The sequence below is a fragment of the Giraffa tippelskirchi genome, chromosome 7 (genome assembly GCF_054371585.1).
Source record: "Giraffa tippelskirchi isolate mGirTip1 chromosome 7, T2T-mGirTip1v1.2.pri, whole genome shotgun sequence".
NCBI classification, from domain to species: domain Eukaryota; kingdom Metazoa; phylum Chordata; class Mammalia; order Artiodactyla; family Giraffidae; genus Giraffa; species Giraffa tippelskirchi.
In genome coordinates, this window is record NC_137281.1 from 52650492 (window position 1) to 52670202 (window position 19711).

General features: G+C 42.4%; 1 protein-coding gene across 3 annotated transcripts in view; it reads right to left on the reverse strand.

The window, feature by feature from the left end:
• Window positions 1–377: 377 nt before the first annotated feature.
• GAN (gigaxonin) overlaps window positions 378–19711 on the reverse strand; it is a 46695-nt gene continuing 27361 nt past the window's right edge. For 2 of the 3 annotated variants that reach the window (XM_081513546.1, XM_081513548.1), the window contains 9 exons: window positions 17765–18115; window positions 16086–16303; window positions 15755–15876; window positions 12563–12675; window positions 11603–11752; window positions 10552–10688; window positions 10155–10283; window positions 3225–3334; window positions 1520–3103 (listed from right to left, as the gene is read on the reverse strand). In XM_081513546.1, coding sequence (XP_081369672.1) covers window positions 2922–3103; window positions 3225–3334; window positions 10155–10283; window positions 10552–10688; window positions 11603–11752; window positions 12563–12675; window positions 15755–15876; window positions 16086–16303; window positions 17765–18115 — 1512 coding nt within the window. In that variant the 3' untranslated portion in view covers window positions 1520–2921. Of the gene's footprint in view, window positions 3104–3224; window positions 3335–10154; window positions 10284–10551; window positions 10689–11602; window positions 11753–12562; window positions 12676–15754; window positions 15877–16085; window positions 16304–17764; window positions 18116–19711 lie in introns of all 3 variants that reach the window. The other variant, XM_081513547.1, reaches the window with a different exon arrangement.

The window sequence follows — 19711 nt, forward strand, 5'->3', positions numbered from 1 at the left end:
ATCTTTTCTCTCTCACAGGATATAAGCACTATCACAAAAAAATTAAAAACTTCATTTTAAATTAAACACTTAAATCTTTGAGAAAAAAAAAACAACAACTATGTTTGGATGTATTAAACAAAAAAACAAACAAACCTATATTAGACTGTAGCCTAGAAGAAATCCTTTCAATATTCACTTACTTTAACCTGAGACAACTTGGATAATGAAAATAAATTGCACTTCCCCCCAAAATATTGTATTTAAAATTTTAAGATCTATCTTTAGCCGCTAATTTCAACATACACCTGGTAAAAGTGCCTTCTGTTAAAAGAAGTATCAAAAATTTACCAAGAAAGGATGTTTCAAGGCATAAGTGGATGGTTAAAACACAAACCTGCGTGAAATGAGTTCAAATTTACTTCACAATACTGACGTAACTGTGATTTACAGAAAGTCATGATTAATTTTAGAACATAATAAATACATCCCGACACTTCAATGTAATATTTTTATATTTATATATAATAAAATAAGTTTGGCACTTAGCAGCTTTTGTTGGTTATTGCATCCCATATTATGTGGCAAATTTACTTTTAGAAAACATTACCTAACTTCTGCAGCTACAGTGTCAATGAACTAAATAATAATAATAATAATAAAAAAACTTTTATAAAATGAATCGACCAAGTCATGCAGGCACTGATAGTATTGCAACAGGGACTCATTCACTCCTGAACAATGAACTGTCTCCTTGGAGAGGCCTGGCGTAGCCTGGAAAGAACTTCAAACTTCAGAAATTAAAGCAAAGAGAATTGCTGACGGTCATGGCTTTAACAGGACATTGGTTACCACTTTAATGTACCTCAGTGGTGGCTTCTGAAGGCCAACGTTCTGTTCTGTATGGGGCATTTTACCAAAGAAAACCCACTCTTTCAGCAGTTTATTTCCTATAAAAATTAACATCTAGTTGTACAAAGAAAGTTTTCTTTCTTTGCAGTGGCCATGTAGTTTGCCTTGAATAAAAGACATCCAAGACATCCTGGGGAAAGTGTGCAGACAACAACTGACTGGTACATGGTACAAAGCAAAGAGGCTGGCTCTGTCTAACGGGTCAGATCTACGTGAATGGCCTAGTGCCTCTGATGGAGAAGATAAAAACCCCGTGCCTCTGTGACCCATGTCTTCTGCAAGGATGCAGAGTGAATGTGCACATATAGCATTCTCCAGAATCCCCACAGGCAAGGTTGCTCAGCGACCTTTTCTAGCATTGGATTGACTTCTAACAAGTAGAAGAAAAAAACTGCACATAGGTCCCCCTTCTACTGTCCCTGGGTGGAAGGAAGAACACAAGTGATGTTTCATATGCATGTGAAAAGCATATGAACATTCTAGGCAGGAAGTTTCCAGAAGAAATTCCTATTCTCAAATTTATAACCAAAGGATACATTTATACATTTGTTAATCATTAAGACTAAATGCTGCTTCTTATAGCCATATACTAAGAGGGAGGGGGAAAAAAAGCTGTAGAAAACAATTAGAAATAAAGACCTCTATATTGATTAGAAATCTGATATTGCATAAATTCAAATGATAAAGTCATCAAGCACTTTGAAGTCCCTGGTTTCACATGAAAGTGGCATAATTCAAATGGAAAACAAAGTATCTTACAAGGTTAAGTGCCACTAATGACAGACTTTTTCCCCCATGGGAAGTGGGGTCAGTGTAGGTTGACATGGAGATGAGAGAGAGGAAAGGAGGAAAGGATTAATTTGCTCTACTATGAACGGAATGAAATTAAGTTGAGGTAGTTTATTCTACCAGCCAAACTTTACTTGTTATGTAATTTGTCAGAAACTCGTGAACTAGTTCACAACTAGTGAACGGCATTGAGAAAATTCTGCTACAAAGGCTAGATTCTTAACATGGATTCGCATTCTAAGACATTTTCAAACCCTAGACAGTAGTAAACAAGACTGTGTGCTTTCAGGCAGATTTTTTTTTTTTTAAGTTTTTGATCCCTATATATTTTCTCTGGACCCTTTTTTTTTTCCTTTTTCAGTCATAGCAGACCTTTATTATTTGTCTGACTCAGGTCCTTCTTTTATAAAATCTCCTACTCACTCATGTCCTCAGGTTTATAAAATGGTTCTGCTTAGTTGGAAAGGAAAAATGGCACTGCAGGAGATCCTTCTCAACCCAACATGACAGCATGATGCATCTTCATCTGAATTAACACAGAAGTTACAACTTATTTCAAAGTCACAGGAGAGCTGCCACCTGACTCCTTAATTTACTGACCCTTTAGATTACTAAGATAGAATGTCATATGAGAAATTTTATCTTAGTTTCGATTCATCATAATTTAGTTCAAAAAAGATTTTTAGGATAGAGAACTAGTAGTTAAGTGGAGACTAACTGGCACTGAGTCCAAACTAACATTTTTAGGCACAAACCCTTAAATGGTTGGGCAGAGTTAGGCATAATATCTCCTTCCAAGTGCAGTGGAAAAGCAATCCTGGTATGTTTGGATATGTTGATTTGCATATACGGATTTTTTTTTTCCCCAACCAAAGCCAGGTACTCGAACACAGCGGTCAGTCAGACATGAGATCCCCTCGGGGAAAATGCACCTTAGGGTTTTAACTTCCGTATTTTACACGATACGATTCCCATTTCCCTTTTCCTCGGACACTGACTAGCCCTGGTTGGTCTAGGGACACACCTACGGGAGGCACGGATTAACCTCCTTCGGTAGTTTTTTTTTTCAGCAGTTTACGTGTTCTCCGGAATAAGAGCTGAAGCCCAGGCTTCAAAGCATTAGAAAACCACCCGCGTTACCGCACAGAGGCCGGCGCGGGGCAAGGGGCCCCGCCGTCTGTCCCCTCGCGGAGCGGGGCATCCGGCGCGAGGTCAGGAGCTGCGCGACCTGCGGCCGCGCGTCACGGCGAGTGCACGCGGATGCGGAAGAGGCCCTGCTGCAGCTGCAGGCGGAACAGCTTGCAGTTGGCGATGCGCAGGGCGGCGCACCCCGTGCGGCGCAGGTCGGAGGGCAGCAGGGGCTTGGTGTGGTGCCAGGTTCCCGTGCTCCTTTTGAACTCGCGCACGTAGTCGTAGTTGGTGCCTGCACTCCGGGAAAACAAGCAGAGGCGACACACCGTGACTGGGGACCCTGGGACCCCCGACCTCCCCCCTCCCCCGCGCCTGGGAAATGGCTCCCATGAGATCACTCTCAACGTGCTGACCTGTATCGAGATCTCCGATGACGTAGATACTGGCGCCTATGGGGACGGCTCCGTACACAAAAGAGGAACTGGCCGGGATGCATAAATTCTGGTCATTAAGATAGATCCACCTGAAAACAGAGGTACAGGATGAAGGAGGCCAAGAGGATGGCCGGGACATCCAGGCAGACTGAGATGACAAAACTCGGGGCGCTGCCTACACCCCTCTTTTGGGGAAATGCTCATCTCCCTCCTGTCATTGAAGATTGAGTCGTGTCTGTTCCAGAAGGTGGCATACATTGAATCATAGAGACTGTGCACTATTCTGTGTGCTTCTGTCCCTCAGCACAGTGCTTCTGAGATTCACCCATGCTGTGGCTTCATCATTCTCATTTCTTGTTATTTTAAATAGGACTGCTCTATGCGGTGTAGTAGAATTTGTCAACCATTGACCTGTTCAGGTTCATTTGGGCAGCCTCCAGTGTTGGTCTTCCCTTGTGGTTCACCTCGTAAAGAATCTGCCTGCAATGTGGGAGACCTGGGTTCGATCCCGGGGTTGGGAGGATCCCCTGGAGAAAGGAAATGGCAACCCACTCCAGTACTCTTGCCTGGAGAATTCCATGGACAGAGGAGCGGGACAGGCTGCAGTCCATGGAATTGCAAAAAGTTGTGAGTGAAGCTATTTTGGACATTAGAGGGCAAAGCTCTTTTGTGGGCTTATGCTATGGAATTGCTTGGTTATACGGTTAAAGGTGTATCTCCTTTGATAAGAAAATGCCACACTGTTTTCCAGGGTGTTGTGTCATTTGGCATGTCAATGAGCAACATGTGAAAACTCCTGCTGTTGGGCATTTCTGCCAGCTCTTGGTACTGTCGGTCTTTTTTCACTTTAGCCACGTGAGTGGTATGCTTTTCCCCAAAAACCAATGATGCTGAGCATCTGTGTGTGCTTACTGGACCCTTTGTGTATCTACTTTGGTGAAATGTCTGCTCAAAGATCTGTTCATTTTTCAAACTGAGTTTTCTGTCTTACTGAATTTTAAGATTCTTTTTTATTTTACAGTTACAAGTCCTTTGTTGTATATGTGTATCATAGATCCTTTTCCCCAGCATGTAGACTGTCTTTTCATTATCTTAATGGGGGCTTTTGAGAACAGAGGTTTTTTAACTTTGATGAATTCCAGTTTGTTCTTTTTTTTTTTCTTTTTATAGTTCATGCTTTCTATGTCCTTCTAGGAAATCTTTGCCTATTCCAAGATTAAATTAAAATTTCTGGAAATTTTATTGTTTCAGTGTTAACATTTAGGTCTTATGATACATTTCAAGTTACCTTTGGTATATGGTGTGAGGTATAAGAGTCAAGTCCGTTTTATCCTTATATCTAGGCATATAGATAGCTAGTTGTTCCAGCATCATTTGCTGAAAAGACATTTCTTCCCCTGCTAAATTGCCTTGGCTCTTCTGTTGAAAATCAATTTAATAACCATGAAAAGGAGCCAGGGCTCCATGAAGAAGTGGCTAATTCCACAGCTGAGACAGAAAACACAAGATGAGCCTGGACCAGCTTGTGCTGCCATGTAGGAAGAGCTTCAAAAAGGATGCGGTGTGTCAGAAGGAGAGTCAACATGCAGCTCCTGACGGCCACAGCTGGAGCAACTGCAGCAACACAGTAAATGACAGTCCTGGATGGATAACTCACAGAATAAAATAAATATCCATGAGTCCATACTGATACAAATAAATGGCTGAATCCAGTAAAAAAAAAAAAAATAGGGAGAAGGGACAGGTGTTCTTTACAGAATTCCAGCTGACAAAGGGAGAAGGAGGGAAGCAGAGAAATCACCAGGAGGCAAACACCACGGTTCTAACTACTGTGAGGCCAGTCCATCAAGGGTGCTCAATTAGTGGTGAAAATTTAAGAAATAGTATATTTGCATATTCTCAAATTATCTCTTCCAAGATATTCATGAATTACAAAGGGAGAAGCAGTGACTTTACAGTGGGGAAACCCCACAGATGGCACCTTAACCAAGTCATCAAGATTAGCATCACCAGTAAAGGGACAAAGTGTCTCTCCCCCTGACACCAGGCAGAGAAGGGCCCAGAAGCACTTCTGTGGGATCCCCACCCCAAACGCACAACCTCAGCCTCATCATGAGACATCATCAGACAAACCCAGGTGGAGAGACATCCTAGTAAAAAACCATCCAATAACTTTCAAGGGTATCAATGTCATGAAGGATGAGGAAAGACCATGGGACCATCACAGATTAGAGATGAAAACAATATATAAACAACTGAAAGCAATGTTAGATCCTGGATTGGATCCCAGAGCAGAAGGTAAGAGATATTAGTGGATGAACTGGTGATAGTCGACTAAAGTCTGTAGTTTACTCAATAATATTGTACCAAAGTGAATACTACAGCATGTAAGATGTTAACAGTAGGAGAAGCTGGGTGAATGGCTTATGGGAACTCTATTTTTGCTACTTTTCTACAAGTCTAAAATTATTCCCAAATAGAAAGTTTTTGTTTTTGTTTTTATGCTTTAAAACAAAACAAACTAGACTCTGCTATATAATAATGTTCAGTTAAGTAAATTTGATCAATTCCCTTTCATAGCTAAAGGCATAGCTAGGTCAGAGCAGACCTCAGTTAAAGGAAATGTATGTAAGCCCTTTTGCACCACCAATGTCCAGGCCTCTACTCACTACTGGAGCATGTAAAATTATTTCACTAAGAGCAGCACTTTGTTTTTTTCCAATGCACACTCTCTCCAGACTGTTGCAGAGTGGTACACTCCCTATTTTGAATCCCAAAAAATGTAGAAGCAGAATGATTTGTCCAAGATCACGGAACAACTCAGAGGCCGAGCTGCTATAAAGCGAAGATCCGATTCCTCTAATATCTGAAAGCTAATTGGTATCAAGCAGTTTGTAGGACTGGGAATACAGTTTGGCCCCTGCCTCTGAGCTGCCTCTAATAAATAGGAAAAGGGAAAAATCTAAGAGCTCTCCCTGCAAAGTGAAAATGGGCAATCACTGACCTCACATCTTAGGGGCACTGGACCCATGAATGCTTGCACATGAGGTTCAGCAAGTCTGACCACTCCCACTGCCTGCAAAACGCTCGGAGCAACTTTCTGGAGTGCCAGAAGTGCCAGAAGAGACCTCAGGTACTCAGCAGTGTCCTGCTCACAAAGCCGGGACATAATCCAGAAGTGCTCAACAAAAGAGGCAGATAAATGAGAACCCCTTCTCGGGGGACTAAACAATTAACAGACGCCAACTCTGAGATGACTCAGATGATGGGATTATCTACCAGGCAGGGGTGTGGACGCAGCTAGCACAATGATGCTCTGTAATCGAAAAAGGAAAATAGGCTTATGATGGAAAGATAGGAGAGTGCGGCAGAGAAATTTTAAAAATCTAATATGCTACCTGAGGAAGGTAGAAAAGGAAAATCAAAATAAACCCAGAGCAAGTAAAAGGAAGGAAATAAGATAGACAAGAGGAGAAAACAGTGAAACAGAATACACAATGGAGAAAATGAACATTCATGTGCAGCGAGCTCTGAGAAGGTAAATGCAATGCTAAGCTTTGTCAACAGAGGGCGCTGGAGGGACTGCAAGGCTTGGGTCGGAAAGGGCTTCTTCCCTAGTGTCGGTGGTCTGCTCCGCTGTCTCCAGTGTGCAGGGGACTTGGAGGTGCTCACCTGCGGGGAGGTGCCCTGCTGGCCAGCAAGCATCTTCCTGCGCACCAGCTCTGGCCCATTACCCCCCCTCCTCCAAGTATACGTAATTCAAAAGATGAAGCTGACAGGTCTTGACTTCAGAGAATAGTTAACATGATTTATCTATTAAAAACGAGAAGGGGAGGGCATGTGGGCTGAGCAAATGCACAGAGGCAACAAGACACAGGATGGTTGTTAAGAAGTGAGCTGCACTCCAGAACACGGGAAAGGAAGAAAGTGGAAAAGGCCGAACATTTTTCTCAACCTCAGATCACAGAGGGCCCCAAGGAGGAGGCTAAATACTAATGTCTTTACTTGGTAAGCAAGGGGTAACTAGGAAGAATCTCCATCTGAATGAAATGACCAAAGTCAGATTAATCTTTCAAAAGCACAGTAGGTGACATGTATCAGACTGGTTAGAAGGCTAAGGACACCGCACATATGACAGAGTGAACTCGCTGGACTCGTGGCAGAGAAATAAAGGTGGGTATGTGTGAAAAACACTATGGAGTTTTAAAAAAAATAAGATTTGGCAACTCATGAGATGTGAAGCATAAGAGAGAATCAAAGATGACTTTTAAAAAAATATAGACCACTGGGAGGATGACAGTACTAGTCTAGTACAGTACTAGAACTAGGAATGCAAAGAACAGAAATAGATATATATAGAAATATCTTTCTGGATATATAAAGTTGTTACTGTGACTTGGTGTAAATAAGGGCAATTTTTTTTTTTTTTAATTTTTGCTTTCCTTCAAACAGTTTTGCTTTTAGTCAGAAACACAGAAAATAGTAAGATGTGGCATTTTTCCAGGAAACTTTTAACCTAAAAATAGGGAACAAAGACAGGAAAGACAAGAGATTACTTAAAAACAATAAACGGTCTTCAATCTAAGGCAGGTTGCTCATTTGGCAGCAGCTTCCAAAGTATGCAAATACCACACACTTGGAAACATCTGAGCTTTAAACAGAGAAACTACTCATAGATGTTTCCCCCCTTCTATAGGTTTTCATGGGAAAGACTAAGTTTTTAAGGCACTATTGCGTGGTAGCTGAACTGGTGGTCTCTGAGGCCAGAACGCCCGAGTTCAAATGCCAGCTCTGCCACATGCTGTCTGTGTGTTTTGGGGGACACGACTCAACCTCTCTGTGTTTGGATTTCCTCATATGCAAGATAGGAATGAAAAGAGCACCTGTATCTCAGAGGGCTGCTTTGAAGATTAAATGTGTTAAATGAGGTAATATATGGCACTTAGTGTTATATGTTTATGTTTAGCTTTATCTAAACAAGAGTCCTATATATTGACAACAGAAATCAAGCTTTCTTCATTCTTTTTGTGAACAAACAGTGAAGAACCTGAATATAAGCAAACTACAGATAAGTGAATTTTATTGGGAAGTACTTTAAATAGCAATGAAGAAGTAATAGTCATGTTTAACAATTACGAACTGAAAGCAAGTAATACTCTTATTGAAAGTGAAAAGTGAAAGTGAAGTCGCTCAGTCGTGTCCGACTCTTTGCGACCCCATGGACTGGAGCCTACCAGGCTCCTCCATCCATGGAATTTTCCAGGTGAGAGTACTGGAGTGGGTTGCCATTTCCTTCTCCAGGGGATCTTCCTGACCCAGGGATCGAACCCGTTGTCTCCCGCATTGCAGGCAGACATTTTACCATTTGAGCCACCTAGGAAGCCCAATACTCTTATCACTTAATACTCCATAAACAGGAGACAACCTGAGAGAAATCTAAAGGTTCTACTGATGATAGCATTATCAAGGGAGATTGAAAACTTCACAGACAGCTTCAAGTCCTATACAATCAAAACAGGAACAGAAAATGGTAAAACCACAAGCAACCTTGATTACTCCAGCAAGTGAGATACAGCTCTCTAGCTCACACTGTCCAAACAGTAATTCAGTCATTATGAGAAAGGCTTATATCAATATTTTATCAGAAACCAAATGTACTGACCCCTGCTTGTTAATGAACTTGGGCAACTGTTTTGAGATTCATTTGGGAAGGAAATTCATATACTACTTTGTACCGTGAACAGTCAGCCTTCACAGTAACACATTATGGAAGAAAGGTGTAGAAAAGTCTTCGAAATTCTGCCCCTGTCCCGACCGTAGTAGCAAGCATTCTCAAATTGCTCTCACACTTTGTCTAGTAAATTTTCATAAGATTGTCTGCCCCCAGTAACTGAAGGGAAAAAAACAAACAGGCTATGCAAACATCATAAAATTAAAATACATTAAGATAACATACATATTTCCAAAATCTTGGCAACTGTGCATTCTGCATTGTTTACCCTAAAATAATATGAAATTAAACATTATATTCTGGCACCCCCTTCTGGCAACACGATCAAAATGCTATCACAAGATTAACTTTAGCACAGTAATTTCCCTGTAGGATCTGAACATATTACTGCAAGAAAAACGCTGTTTGGTGGTTATAATAAAACGTGTGAGAGGAGTGAAGTGACGGGGATTGGACAGATGCTGCCCACTCTACCTCACATGTATGGCAGCCCGTCAGATGATTTAAGAATCTCTGATACCACGTTTATTGAGTGTCTGATACAGGACAGGGGTGAGGCCAGAAGCTAGGACCCAAAGCTGAGCTGGAACCCGCCCTGAAGGAGCTTCAGTACACAGTCACAATCCAAGAAAGACAGGCATGGGATCACAGACTGAGAAGCCTAACTCAGACTGGGAGGCGTGAGAAGGCCTTCTCTCAGTAGGGATCATTAAGCTGAGTTTTGAAGAAGCCAAATTAACTGGATAAACGTGAGAAAGGAAGTTTTTAGGGAAAAGGAAAAGTATGAAAGCACAGAGCTGAGACAATGATACCATGTCTTGGAGGGAAAATGTCACCCAGTGGAACTCAACTGAAGTACCTGGGTCGAACAGTAGTAGAAAGAGTAGACACGGGTCATATCACAAAAGGCCATATCTGCTAAGTTAAGGAGTTTAAACTTTCTCCTAAAAGCTATCAAAAGTGTCAAGGTCTGCTCTACACTTGAGAAACATTTTTCTCTGGCTTTCCTGTGAGTTACCAAGACTTCTGAAGTCACTAAATAAATATCCAGTATGCATTAGATATAAATAGATGAGTTCAGTGAAGTAATTTGAAAGCAAAACTAAATGAAGCTAAGACATGCCTTTGAAAGCATGAAGAGAAAGTTGCAGAAGCCACACGAAACCATTCATAAATACCTTTTAAACTCATCGTGGTAGAACTCCGACTTGCAAGTTACCATCTCGCCCCCCTGGATGTCCTCGCGACTTCTGACTCCCCCAAATACATACAGTTCCATGGCGACTCCACAGGCCACCGCTCCAAACCTGAAAGGTCACGCAACGCATACATACTAAGCATTGGATTCATCAATATATCTCATGACTTGATTCTCTAATTTCTCTTTTGCTTGTTTTAGCTCTGCGACATTCAGTGTTTCACAAATACATGAGTCTTCCTTTCTCAGGGAGTGGATTATTCATTTAGTGTTATATGAACCAAATGGCAAGCCAAATAAAAGATCCATTTAAAAGAAGGGAGACGCAAAAGCCAGGCGAAGGGGACTCTGCACAGTCCCCATCCCCGTTCTCTCACCTTCTCTCTTTCAGGGGACAGATGGCGGTCCACTGCTGGGTCCGGGGGTCATAGCATTCCACAGACTCGAAGAGTTTCCCATAGGATCCTCCACCCATGGCATAGATTTTCTTTTTCATAGCTGCATAGCAGCCAATCTGGAAGGAGGGAGCAACAGCGGGGGAGGCAACATTTATCATTAAAAGTTGGCTGAGTCAACACCAGCTTGGCTGGAACCCTGGGAGATGTTTGGAAAAGGGTCTGACGGTAGGAGTCTGGTGCCTTCCCGTATCACAACAGAGGCTTTCAGAAATGGGAAGAGCATGGGTAATACACATACTGTCCTCAGGGAAGGATTAGCTCCACCTAACACTCCTCCACTGAGTGAGATAAGCACACAAGCCTTGCTTTTAAAGGAGCTTCCCAGGCTCTTCTTTCACCACTATTTGAAGATTCCAAGATGCAGAGTCCACAGAGCAAGATGCCACTCAACTCCTGCCCCAAATGAAGTCAGCTGGAAGGGCACACACAGTGAGAGATCGTACTACCAGTGAGTCCCAGTACCAAGGTGTCAGACACCCAGGGCTCTAGACAAGGTTCTGGCCTGATGATGAAACTCCTGTCTCCACCGGGGAACAGAAATACAGACCAAGCCCTGAACAGCTAATGGGAGCCCTCTGTTTTCATTCTTCTCAGTAAGCAATGGCAGTTCTTTACCTCTGGATCAATGGATTAATGTTTCCTCCCAAGCATGCACGACGATTAAGAAAACAGGGTTGGGAGATGTGGTTCCTGCCTAGGTTAGTGCCATCACGGAGCAACTATCAGGTGTGGGCCGCAGACACAGCAGCGCTGCCCAGAGCTCACCGCCCCCGTGAACTCTTTCACACAGCTCCCCAGCTTGGTATGTGACTGGCAATAGTGAAGGCAAGAAGCTACCAGCAAAGACAGACTTCTATAATGTTCATGCTTTAACACTATCAATTGCATCATAAGGCATCCATGGGAAATGAAGAAATAGTAACTTTAAAATCCAATGTGTGAATTAGTTATCATAAGGTATAGTTCTCACCTTTCTAACCATGGTCAAATCAGGTTGCTTTGTCCAGGTTTTAGAATAAATATCGTAACATTCCATGGAAATCAGCTCTTTTTCACCATCTTCTCCTCCTAAAACGTATAGCATGCCATCTATCTCCACAATTCCAAAATTATGTCTTGCCTGAAAAAACATTAAAGAGCTTTGTAGACAAGAGGCCGACTATCTTATTGAAAGCTGATAATCATACATTTAATACAAATGACAGGTATCATTCCATTCCTGCAAAGAAATATCAGACTCAGAACCGTGTCTCTCAAATAGTTCTGCTTTCCCTAGAAGCTCACTCTTCTGTCACAAGAGACAGAGAATCCAAGTCCAGGAATTTCCCGGAACAAGGGAATTTCACGCGAGGTGGATTCACGGGCAAAATCCTTACTTTTCGCTCATGTCAGCTCACAACAAGACAAAGAACGATTACTGTTTCGTTCCATAAAATGATTCTTGTTCAGCAGTGGGTAGTAGTGGCTCCCAGCTGATGTGCGAAATTGTGTACGAGCCCCAGCAACAGGCCTGCCCGTAGCTGGAGAGGTGGCAGGGAGGCTGCCCGCGGCGTGACACTCGCCCCCTCACAGCACTGACCACATGGACAGAAGCCCCTGCCATCCAGAAGTCTGTGAGAACAGTTTAAAAAGGCCTAGTGTGTGAGGAGGGGCGGTGTGGTGTGAAGAGAAAGAAAGCAAGGGAGGCGAAAGGGGAGCTGAGGGCCAACGGGGGGGCCCTGCTGAGGAGGCGGGCAGCGTGCCATGCGGGTACCTGGCAAAGGGCTGAAGCAAGTGTGTTCCCAGGAGGGGGGTGGAGGGCACAAACACACCAGGCGGGGGTCTCGGCGGGGCCGCTGTCTCTGTCATTACACGCAAAGGCAGACGCAAACAGAAGTGCTAACGGGGCTAAAAAGAAACATCAAACCAAAAAAAGCAATGCTTTCTTTACCTCGTTCATCGGTGGCAATGCGGTCCACATATTTGCATCTGGGTCATACTTTTCTCCTGAGCTCAGGGTCTGCTTGTTTTCATCTTGGCCCCCGAACACAAACAAAAACCCTTCTGAAAAAATCCAAGGAGACACACAAGAAAGTTGAAGCTTTCAACACCCATCCCCAGGCAAATGCAAATGCCATGAGGGCAGAGAGAGTACCTGGAGGCACCTTCTTTGATGACAAGGGATTCGAGATCTTTGTCACACTTCACTCAATGCTTGATGACACAGTTAATCTGTCAGTCACTCTAACCATTTCACTTCACTCAGAATCTCTGAGCAGATTCCCACTTGCCTGTGGCTTGAAAGGAAAACGGACACCACCCACCCGGTCACCAAATGACTCCAAGTTACCGCAGTCCGTCTGGTCTGTTCCCCAGCCCGTATTTAAAATAAAATAGTCTTCTTAAAGGAGAAACAGCCAAAGAGACACTATGGTAAAACTGAAGGGAATGTAGGCTGGAGAGGTTACCATGCATGGAAACCATTTTGCTCTGAGGGCATTAGCAATGTGGGAAAAATGCAAGCTTTCTCTTAATGGCTTTGAAGGCATGAAGAAGATAGAAATCTAAATCCCAGGCCCACAGAGAGTGTGGTTTCTGGCAGGAAAGCCTCTCCAAAGTTCTAACCCTCAGGATGAAGGCCAACCAGAATGAGAAGTCAAATTTAAATATCCAAGCTTATCTAGGAAATCGCAAAATTTGAATTTGATTTACAGTAATTACAAATTAGTGTTTTTAGGCAACTGGCAGAAACAAATGCAAAACTTCTATAGAAGACAGTACCTTTGTCTAAGTTTTAGAATCTAACATTCTAAGATTTTAAATCAAAGTTTTCCTACAAATAATTTTTAATACAATGATTAGCACCCAGCCAAAGATACTCAGGTATATACAAAGGAACTAGACTCTACAAATATGAAGCAGTAGAAACAGACAATAAGAAGTAATCTAGAAAAAGACTGCAAATTTCAAATATTAGAGTAATAAGAGAAATGATAAAACAAAAATGCTCACTATGTTATTTAAAGATAACTCTATATGAAGGGATGGTAGAAGTGACATAGCAGGTTTGAAACAAGGAAAATTCTAGAGGGAAAAAAACATGAAATAGATTGAATAAAACATTCAATGGATGGATTTAATGGCAGATTCATCACAAAGAGAATTCATTAAATGCATGATAAATCAAAAGAAATCACAAACATGGCAACATGGAGAGGTCAAAAGATAAGGAAACAAAACAAAAAGAAGGCAGAAGGCAGAGGATGGAGTAAAAGGTCCAGCCACATCTAATTTGACTTCCAAAAGCAGAGGGACAGAGCAGAATGGGCAAGGACAACATTTGAAGACATAATAAATAAAAATGTTCCAGATTTGATGAAAGGCCAACCTGCAGAGTCAAGATGCCCAACAATCCCCAAATATGGTAAAATTTCAAATAAAATGTTCACCTAATAGTGAAATGACAGGGAAAAAAGACAAAAAAAAACCTCTTACAGTCCAGAGAAAAGACAGAGTTTTATATCTGACAACTGACTTAACAACTAGGAATAACAGAGGTCAGCAGAAAAAGATCTTCAGTGTGCTCAACAATAATAAAAGCCAACCTAAAATTATATACCCAGCAAACATATCCTTTAAGGATGAAGGCAAAATAATGACATCTTTAGACACATCTTAGAGTTTGCTATCATTAGACCCACGTTAAAGGAAATTCAAAAGGATGAATTTCAGAGAGAAGGAAAATGATCCTAGATGGAAAGTGTAAGAAGTAAGAGGGAAAAATCAAAGAAATTGGTAAATATGTGGATAAATCTAAATGAATACTACCTATAGGTGTATATATACAAAATAGATTAACAAAACATTTATACATGTAAATATTTACTTATAAATAACCATGTATTTTAATACTGTAAAACTGTAGAACATGAAAAATATAGAGTACAAATGTACTGATTAACTCTAGACTTTGTTAACAATACAGGCTGAGGATGCTAATGTAACTTTCAAAGGGACATAGACATAGACTATAACCTCTAACCTGGTAGAGAGGGAAAAAATTGAATGACAAAAGAAGTCAATCAAGTTTTTTTGAAAAAAAGGCAAGAAAAGAAGAAACATGGAATAGGCTGGACACATAGGAACTACTCAATCGTTTTACAACTTCAGACAACATGATTGGAAAAATTCCTCTCCTCAGTGTCTCAGGTTTCTGAAACAACAACCCCTCTAGGAAACCTGCAAGTTAGTGATACAGGAACCTTTGTGGTAGGTGTGCATGTGCGAAAACTATGCACAACTTATGGGGAGAAATTTAAGGAAGGTAAGTCTGAGAAAAAGAACAGAGAAATCAGACCCACATTCTGTTGCCTAAACCACTCCATTTGGCTGACTAATGACGAAAACGTCAGTAATTGTGGAACCTACGATTTCATTTCCATTCCACAGCTTTAGCCATATCTACAATATACTACAGTGTGGAAGAGCTTAAAAATGTTAACGTAATGTTAGTGGGAAAACAGAGACTATGAAAGAAGACTTCCAGGAAGACTGCTGACAATAGTCAGAACGAAGTGAAATGGCACCTGTGGGGTGAAGCCAGCAAGGTACTGAGAACTTCCAATAACGTTCCAAACTTGCAAAGGTTAACTAAAACATACTTTCTATAGTAAAGTAACTTTAAGCCAGAACTAATTTAAGTAATATTTTCTCAAGTCTCCTATGAAATGCCTGCTCTTACATGACACTCTTACTTTGGATGTGTGTTACATGCTGTGATTCTAGATTGCTGGACAATCCAAGATGGTGCACTAGCATGGCTCAAGGAAATCTGCATCTCAGATGTGATCATCCGGCCAGTGGGTGGTAAGAGTCACTCGGTTCTGCTCTTCTAGCAGTTAAGTCATCCAATAAAAATGCTCTGCTACTGACGTCTTAAAAACAGCTACGTATTTAAGACTTCGGAACAGTAAGGACTGGTCAGAAGACACTCTTCTTACCACAATCTTGAAAGCTAGAGCCACAGTGAACATGTTCCCACAGAGGGGCAATATCTTTAAGAGGTTCTGAGTCATCCTGCACAATACTGAAATTACGTCTCACTTGATCTTGTATTTAAGTGAAGCAGATGAGGGCACGTTACCTGCTGAGAGGACCCCGTGGTTGATTCTCGGCATGCTTAGAGGGGCCAGTTCGATCCACAGCTGCCGATTGGGGTCGTAAAGCGGGCACATACATCGCATCGCTGCTGTTGGCTTCCGCGAACTAAGAGGAGGCAGACGATCAGTTAGCAGTTAACATGTTTATATTCTGCTTAGAATAACCACGACGAGTTTTACTGCTCTCAAGAATGTTTCAAACATAAAAAAAATCGATCGCTATTTAGGCTTTAGATACTAAGAACTGTCCTGAGCTCTTGTGCACATGGAAATCTCTCTTCCCTTACTTAGACCACAGCTCATGGCCATGCTTACACTCTCTCCTCTCCACCCACGGTCACGATGCACTCCGAGTAGCCACGGGGCTTGAAGCTGGCCAGCATGGCCTCCCCCTGCTGCGGCTGGCTGAGGGGGATGTTGCTGCACTCCTTGACGATCTCGCGGACCAAGGGCTCGTTGAGCATCTGCTCCCGTAAGTAGCTCGAGTCCAAGCCTGAAACCCACAGCGCTGACATGACATCCTTCATGTGGACCTGCAGAGCAGGGCGGAAAGCATGGGGAGGAGAAAGGGAGAATACGCATTCAGAAGGCACATTTTTCGACTCACAGAAAACCACAATTGTTGACAAGTCAGATGATCAACAGGCAAGGAGTAAGGGCCAGTGCTGCTTGAATGTGTGAAGCGGCCCCTTTCCTTTCTACTTCCTCTGGCCTTGATAAACAGAAGTTTAACTTAAAATATCATCACCTCAGATTCATATTTCCTGGATCACTGCAAAGTTTCAAGAAGCTTCCATTACACCCTGCAGGGTTCCCACCACAACAGGAAAACCTACAAGAATGCTGCTATGATTTGCTTTATCTCACTAACTTGGATGTGCTATGAGTTATATCCCATTTATACAAGTATTAGTTACAGGAAGAGCTGGATACAATATGTCAGCTAGATAATGAAAATGTACCAACATTAAAATTATAAGAAAAATCTGAAAAAGCTCAAGTTCCAAAAACAAAAATCGTGACATCTATGTAATCATTTCTTCAGGAATTACTATTAAAAATGTTCTAACATGTATAATATGAATTATATGCCTTTCATGCTCAATCATTAAATTTGAACCAAATGACTACAGCACTCTACATGTGTAAGGTGACTAGTTTTTCTGGGCTTTGGAATCGTCATTTTAAGGTACACTCTTCTATACCCTGAGTAATAAAGGCCAGCAGTCCTTAGAGCGTCAAGCTGGGATTAACCAAAGGATGAAGAACCGCCTTTTCTGTCCCAGCAGCCACTCCACCTTTGACACCCTCATCACTTTAAGGCAAGAAGAGGGTCACAGAGAAGCTATTTCAGTGGTGTTGGTAAGATGGAAACTCTTCTATCCTCTTTCCTAACCTACCCCACCCACCAACATGGAAAACAGAACACTAACTGTACCAACTGAGCTGAGACTAAGAATGTAGTTTTTAAGTGGACACAGCTTACGGACCTACAGAATTTAAAAATTACAAGCTAATCACTAACATGTAAATCAAGGGTTACTAAGAACAATTAACAATGCAATTATGCGTTTTGAAAGCCTCTCTGAAATGTTATATATTTATTTTGGAGCTAGCCTCTAAAACATACACGAGACTCAAAGCCCTGTGATGTTAAAGGCTAAAGCACCCTCCCTGAATGTGTTAACGATCTCAAACCTGATATCCTCTAACACATCTCCCATTAAAAACAACATTCAAAGGATGTCAAGTCACATTTAAGTGTTAATATTTTCATTGCTATATGATGAGTTACACTCACTTTGGTAGACGGATCTGAAAAAAACCAACCGCTTTAGAGAGCCTATGGGAAAGATGTTTTACAGGTCACGGTTTAGATCACAACTCTGTAAGGTTTTCAAGTTGGAGGAGAAAGACAAAACGTGTAGGACTGGGGTTAAGAACACACACACAGGAAAAGTGAAACATCAAAGCCAGAGCGCGCTATAAGGTACCTTTCTTATTTCTGTATCGTGCGCTATCCATCGGATGACCGCTTCAAACACGTATCTCTCGTTGCCGACGTTCAACTTCTCGAGAGAAATCACTTCCTTCAGCTTCTGAGGACTCAGCTCGAGGAACTCCTCGGTGCTGCTGACATCTCGGAAGTGGGTCTCCAGGTACTCGGTGGCCAGGTAATGCACATGGTGCAGGCAGTAGTGCAGCGCAAAGTCTCGGATGCCGATGCAGTTCTCGGCGGCGATGCAGCCTTCCAGGAACTCGCAGCACAGCGTCTTGAGATCCGTCAGCAGCAGCAGGTCCGCCGCCTGCACCACATCCTGGATGGTGTCTTCGTTCAGCCGGATCTGAAAGGACCATCACAGACAGTTTATACCCGAGAGTATAAATCTAGAACCCACACTACTAACCTAGCAGGCCAAACCACACGAGAGCTCCACTTTTGGAGGTCAAAGACGACTGAGGATTGGCAGATTTCACACGGTTCAACTTTGCTTTCAAGAGGAGACAGAAGGCCCCGAGGTGCCTGGGGACAACACAGACCGTGCGTGGCTGGGCAGCTTCTCCCAGTTCTTCCCTCGCTTTACCCACAGGAACCACCAACAACCCTTCTGAGTGAACTGTCCGTGGTGCTCATGCTTAAAACTCGGAGAAAAACCTTAAATGACTGGAATGCTTTTTAGCAAGTGGCAAGTTCTGCAATTCTATGGTAAACGGAAAGGGATTTCTATAAATGCAAGCACTTCAACTAATGAAAATCTTTCCTCCAAATAAATTAGGGTCCCTTCTTTCACCACACGGTATACAAAAGATACCATGTGGCTCCCCTGAAAAGAGGGAGAGCCACACTGCCTGAGGGGCTGCCTTCTGGACAGCAAACACCACACTCGGTGCGAAAGATACCATTTGGTCTCAAAGCTACCTTCTGGAATAAATCCCCCCAAAGTTCCATTGCGAATATTTACTTTTCCCTAATTTTCTTCAGTTTTCTGATTGATGAGTCTTCCTCCACCCCCTTCACAGTTTTTCTGTGCTACGGTGAGGCAACATAAGGAAACAGGTCCCTAAAATACTGCCATGATCACAAATGGTCCACACTCTCCCAAGGTATGGGTGCTTATCCTCCACAGGGAAACGTGAAGGAGGGATTTCACAGCAAAGTGCAGCAAGAAACATTTTACCAGGATTCGAGATGCACACGTTTGGTACAACAGGTAAGTAAGATTTCAAGTTTCAAATGGAAGCCTGAACATGACTATGCTCTAACTGGCTTCTAACCTGTCATAACTGTCGCTGAATTGATTTTACAAGTTAGGTAAGAGTTGGGTCCTATGTCTGGTTTTGTGATGCTACAGAGCATCGCCAGTATTTTAAGGGCTGTCCCCAAACTGATTTAAGTGCATTTATTTAAAATAATCATACACATAACCTTACTTCCACACACTCACCACCTAGTGTTTAGAGAAAAGAGAAAGGGGTAACACCGTGAAATGAAATAGAAAGCTTTAAAGAGGATGACAGTCACCGAGTGTGATTCTGGACAGAATGAACATTGACAGAAAAGTAAGCAGTGCACTCAGAATACTTATGCAGGAGACAGAGCCTTTACAGAAGGAAAATTAGAAGAAGAAGAAGAAGGAAGGAGAGAGAGAGCAGGACACACACCCTCAAGAGGAGCAGAGAGAAAACGCACTCTCGCATAATCAGGCATAAAGTACCTCAGCATCCTCCTAATTCAAACCCAGATCGTTAAGTCCTCATGCTACACTTTAAACCACGTGAATAGTGGGGTACGGGGGAGAGAGGAGGGCAAAGAAAAGGAAAGGATCCCTAGCCACTGATCACGTCCTTCCTTGGGTTTCATGAAATTCCCAGAAACGTTAAGTGGGTACAGAGAGTAAAGGGAAATGAGCAGGAAACAATGAGGCGGGACAGGACTGAGG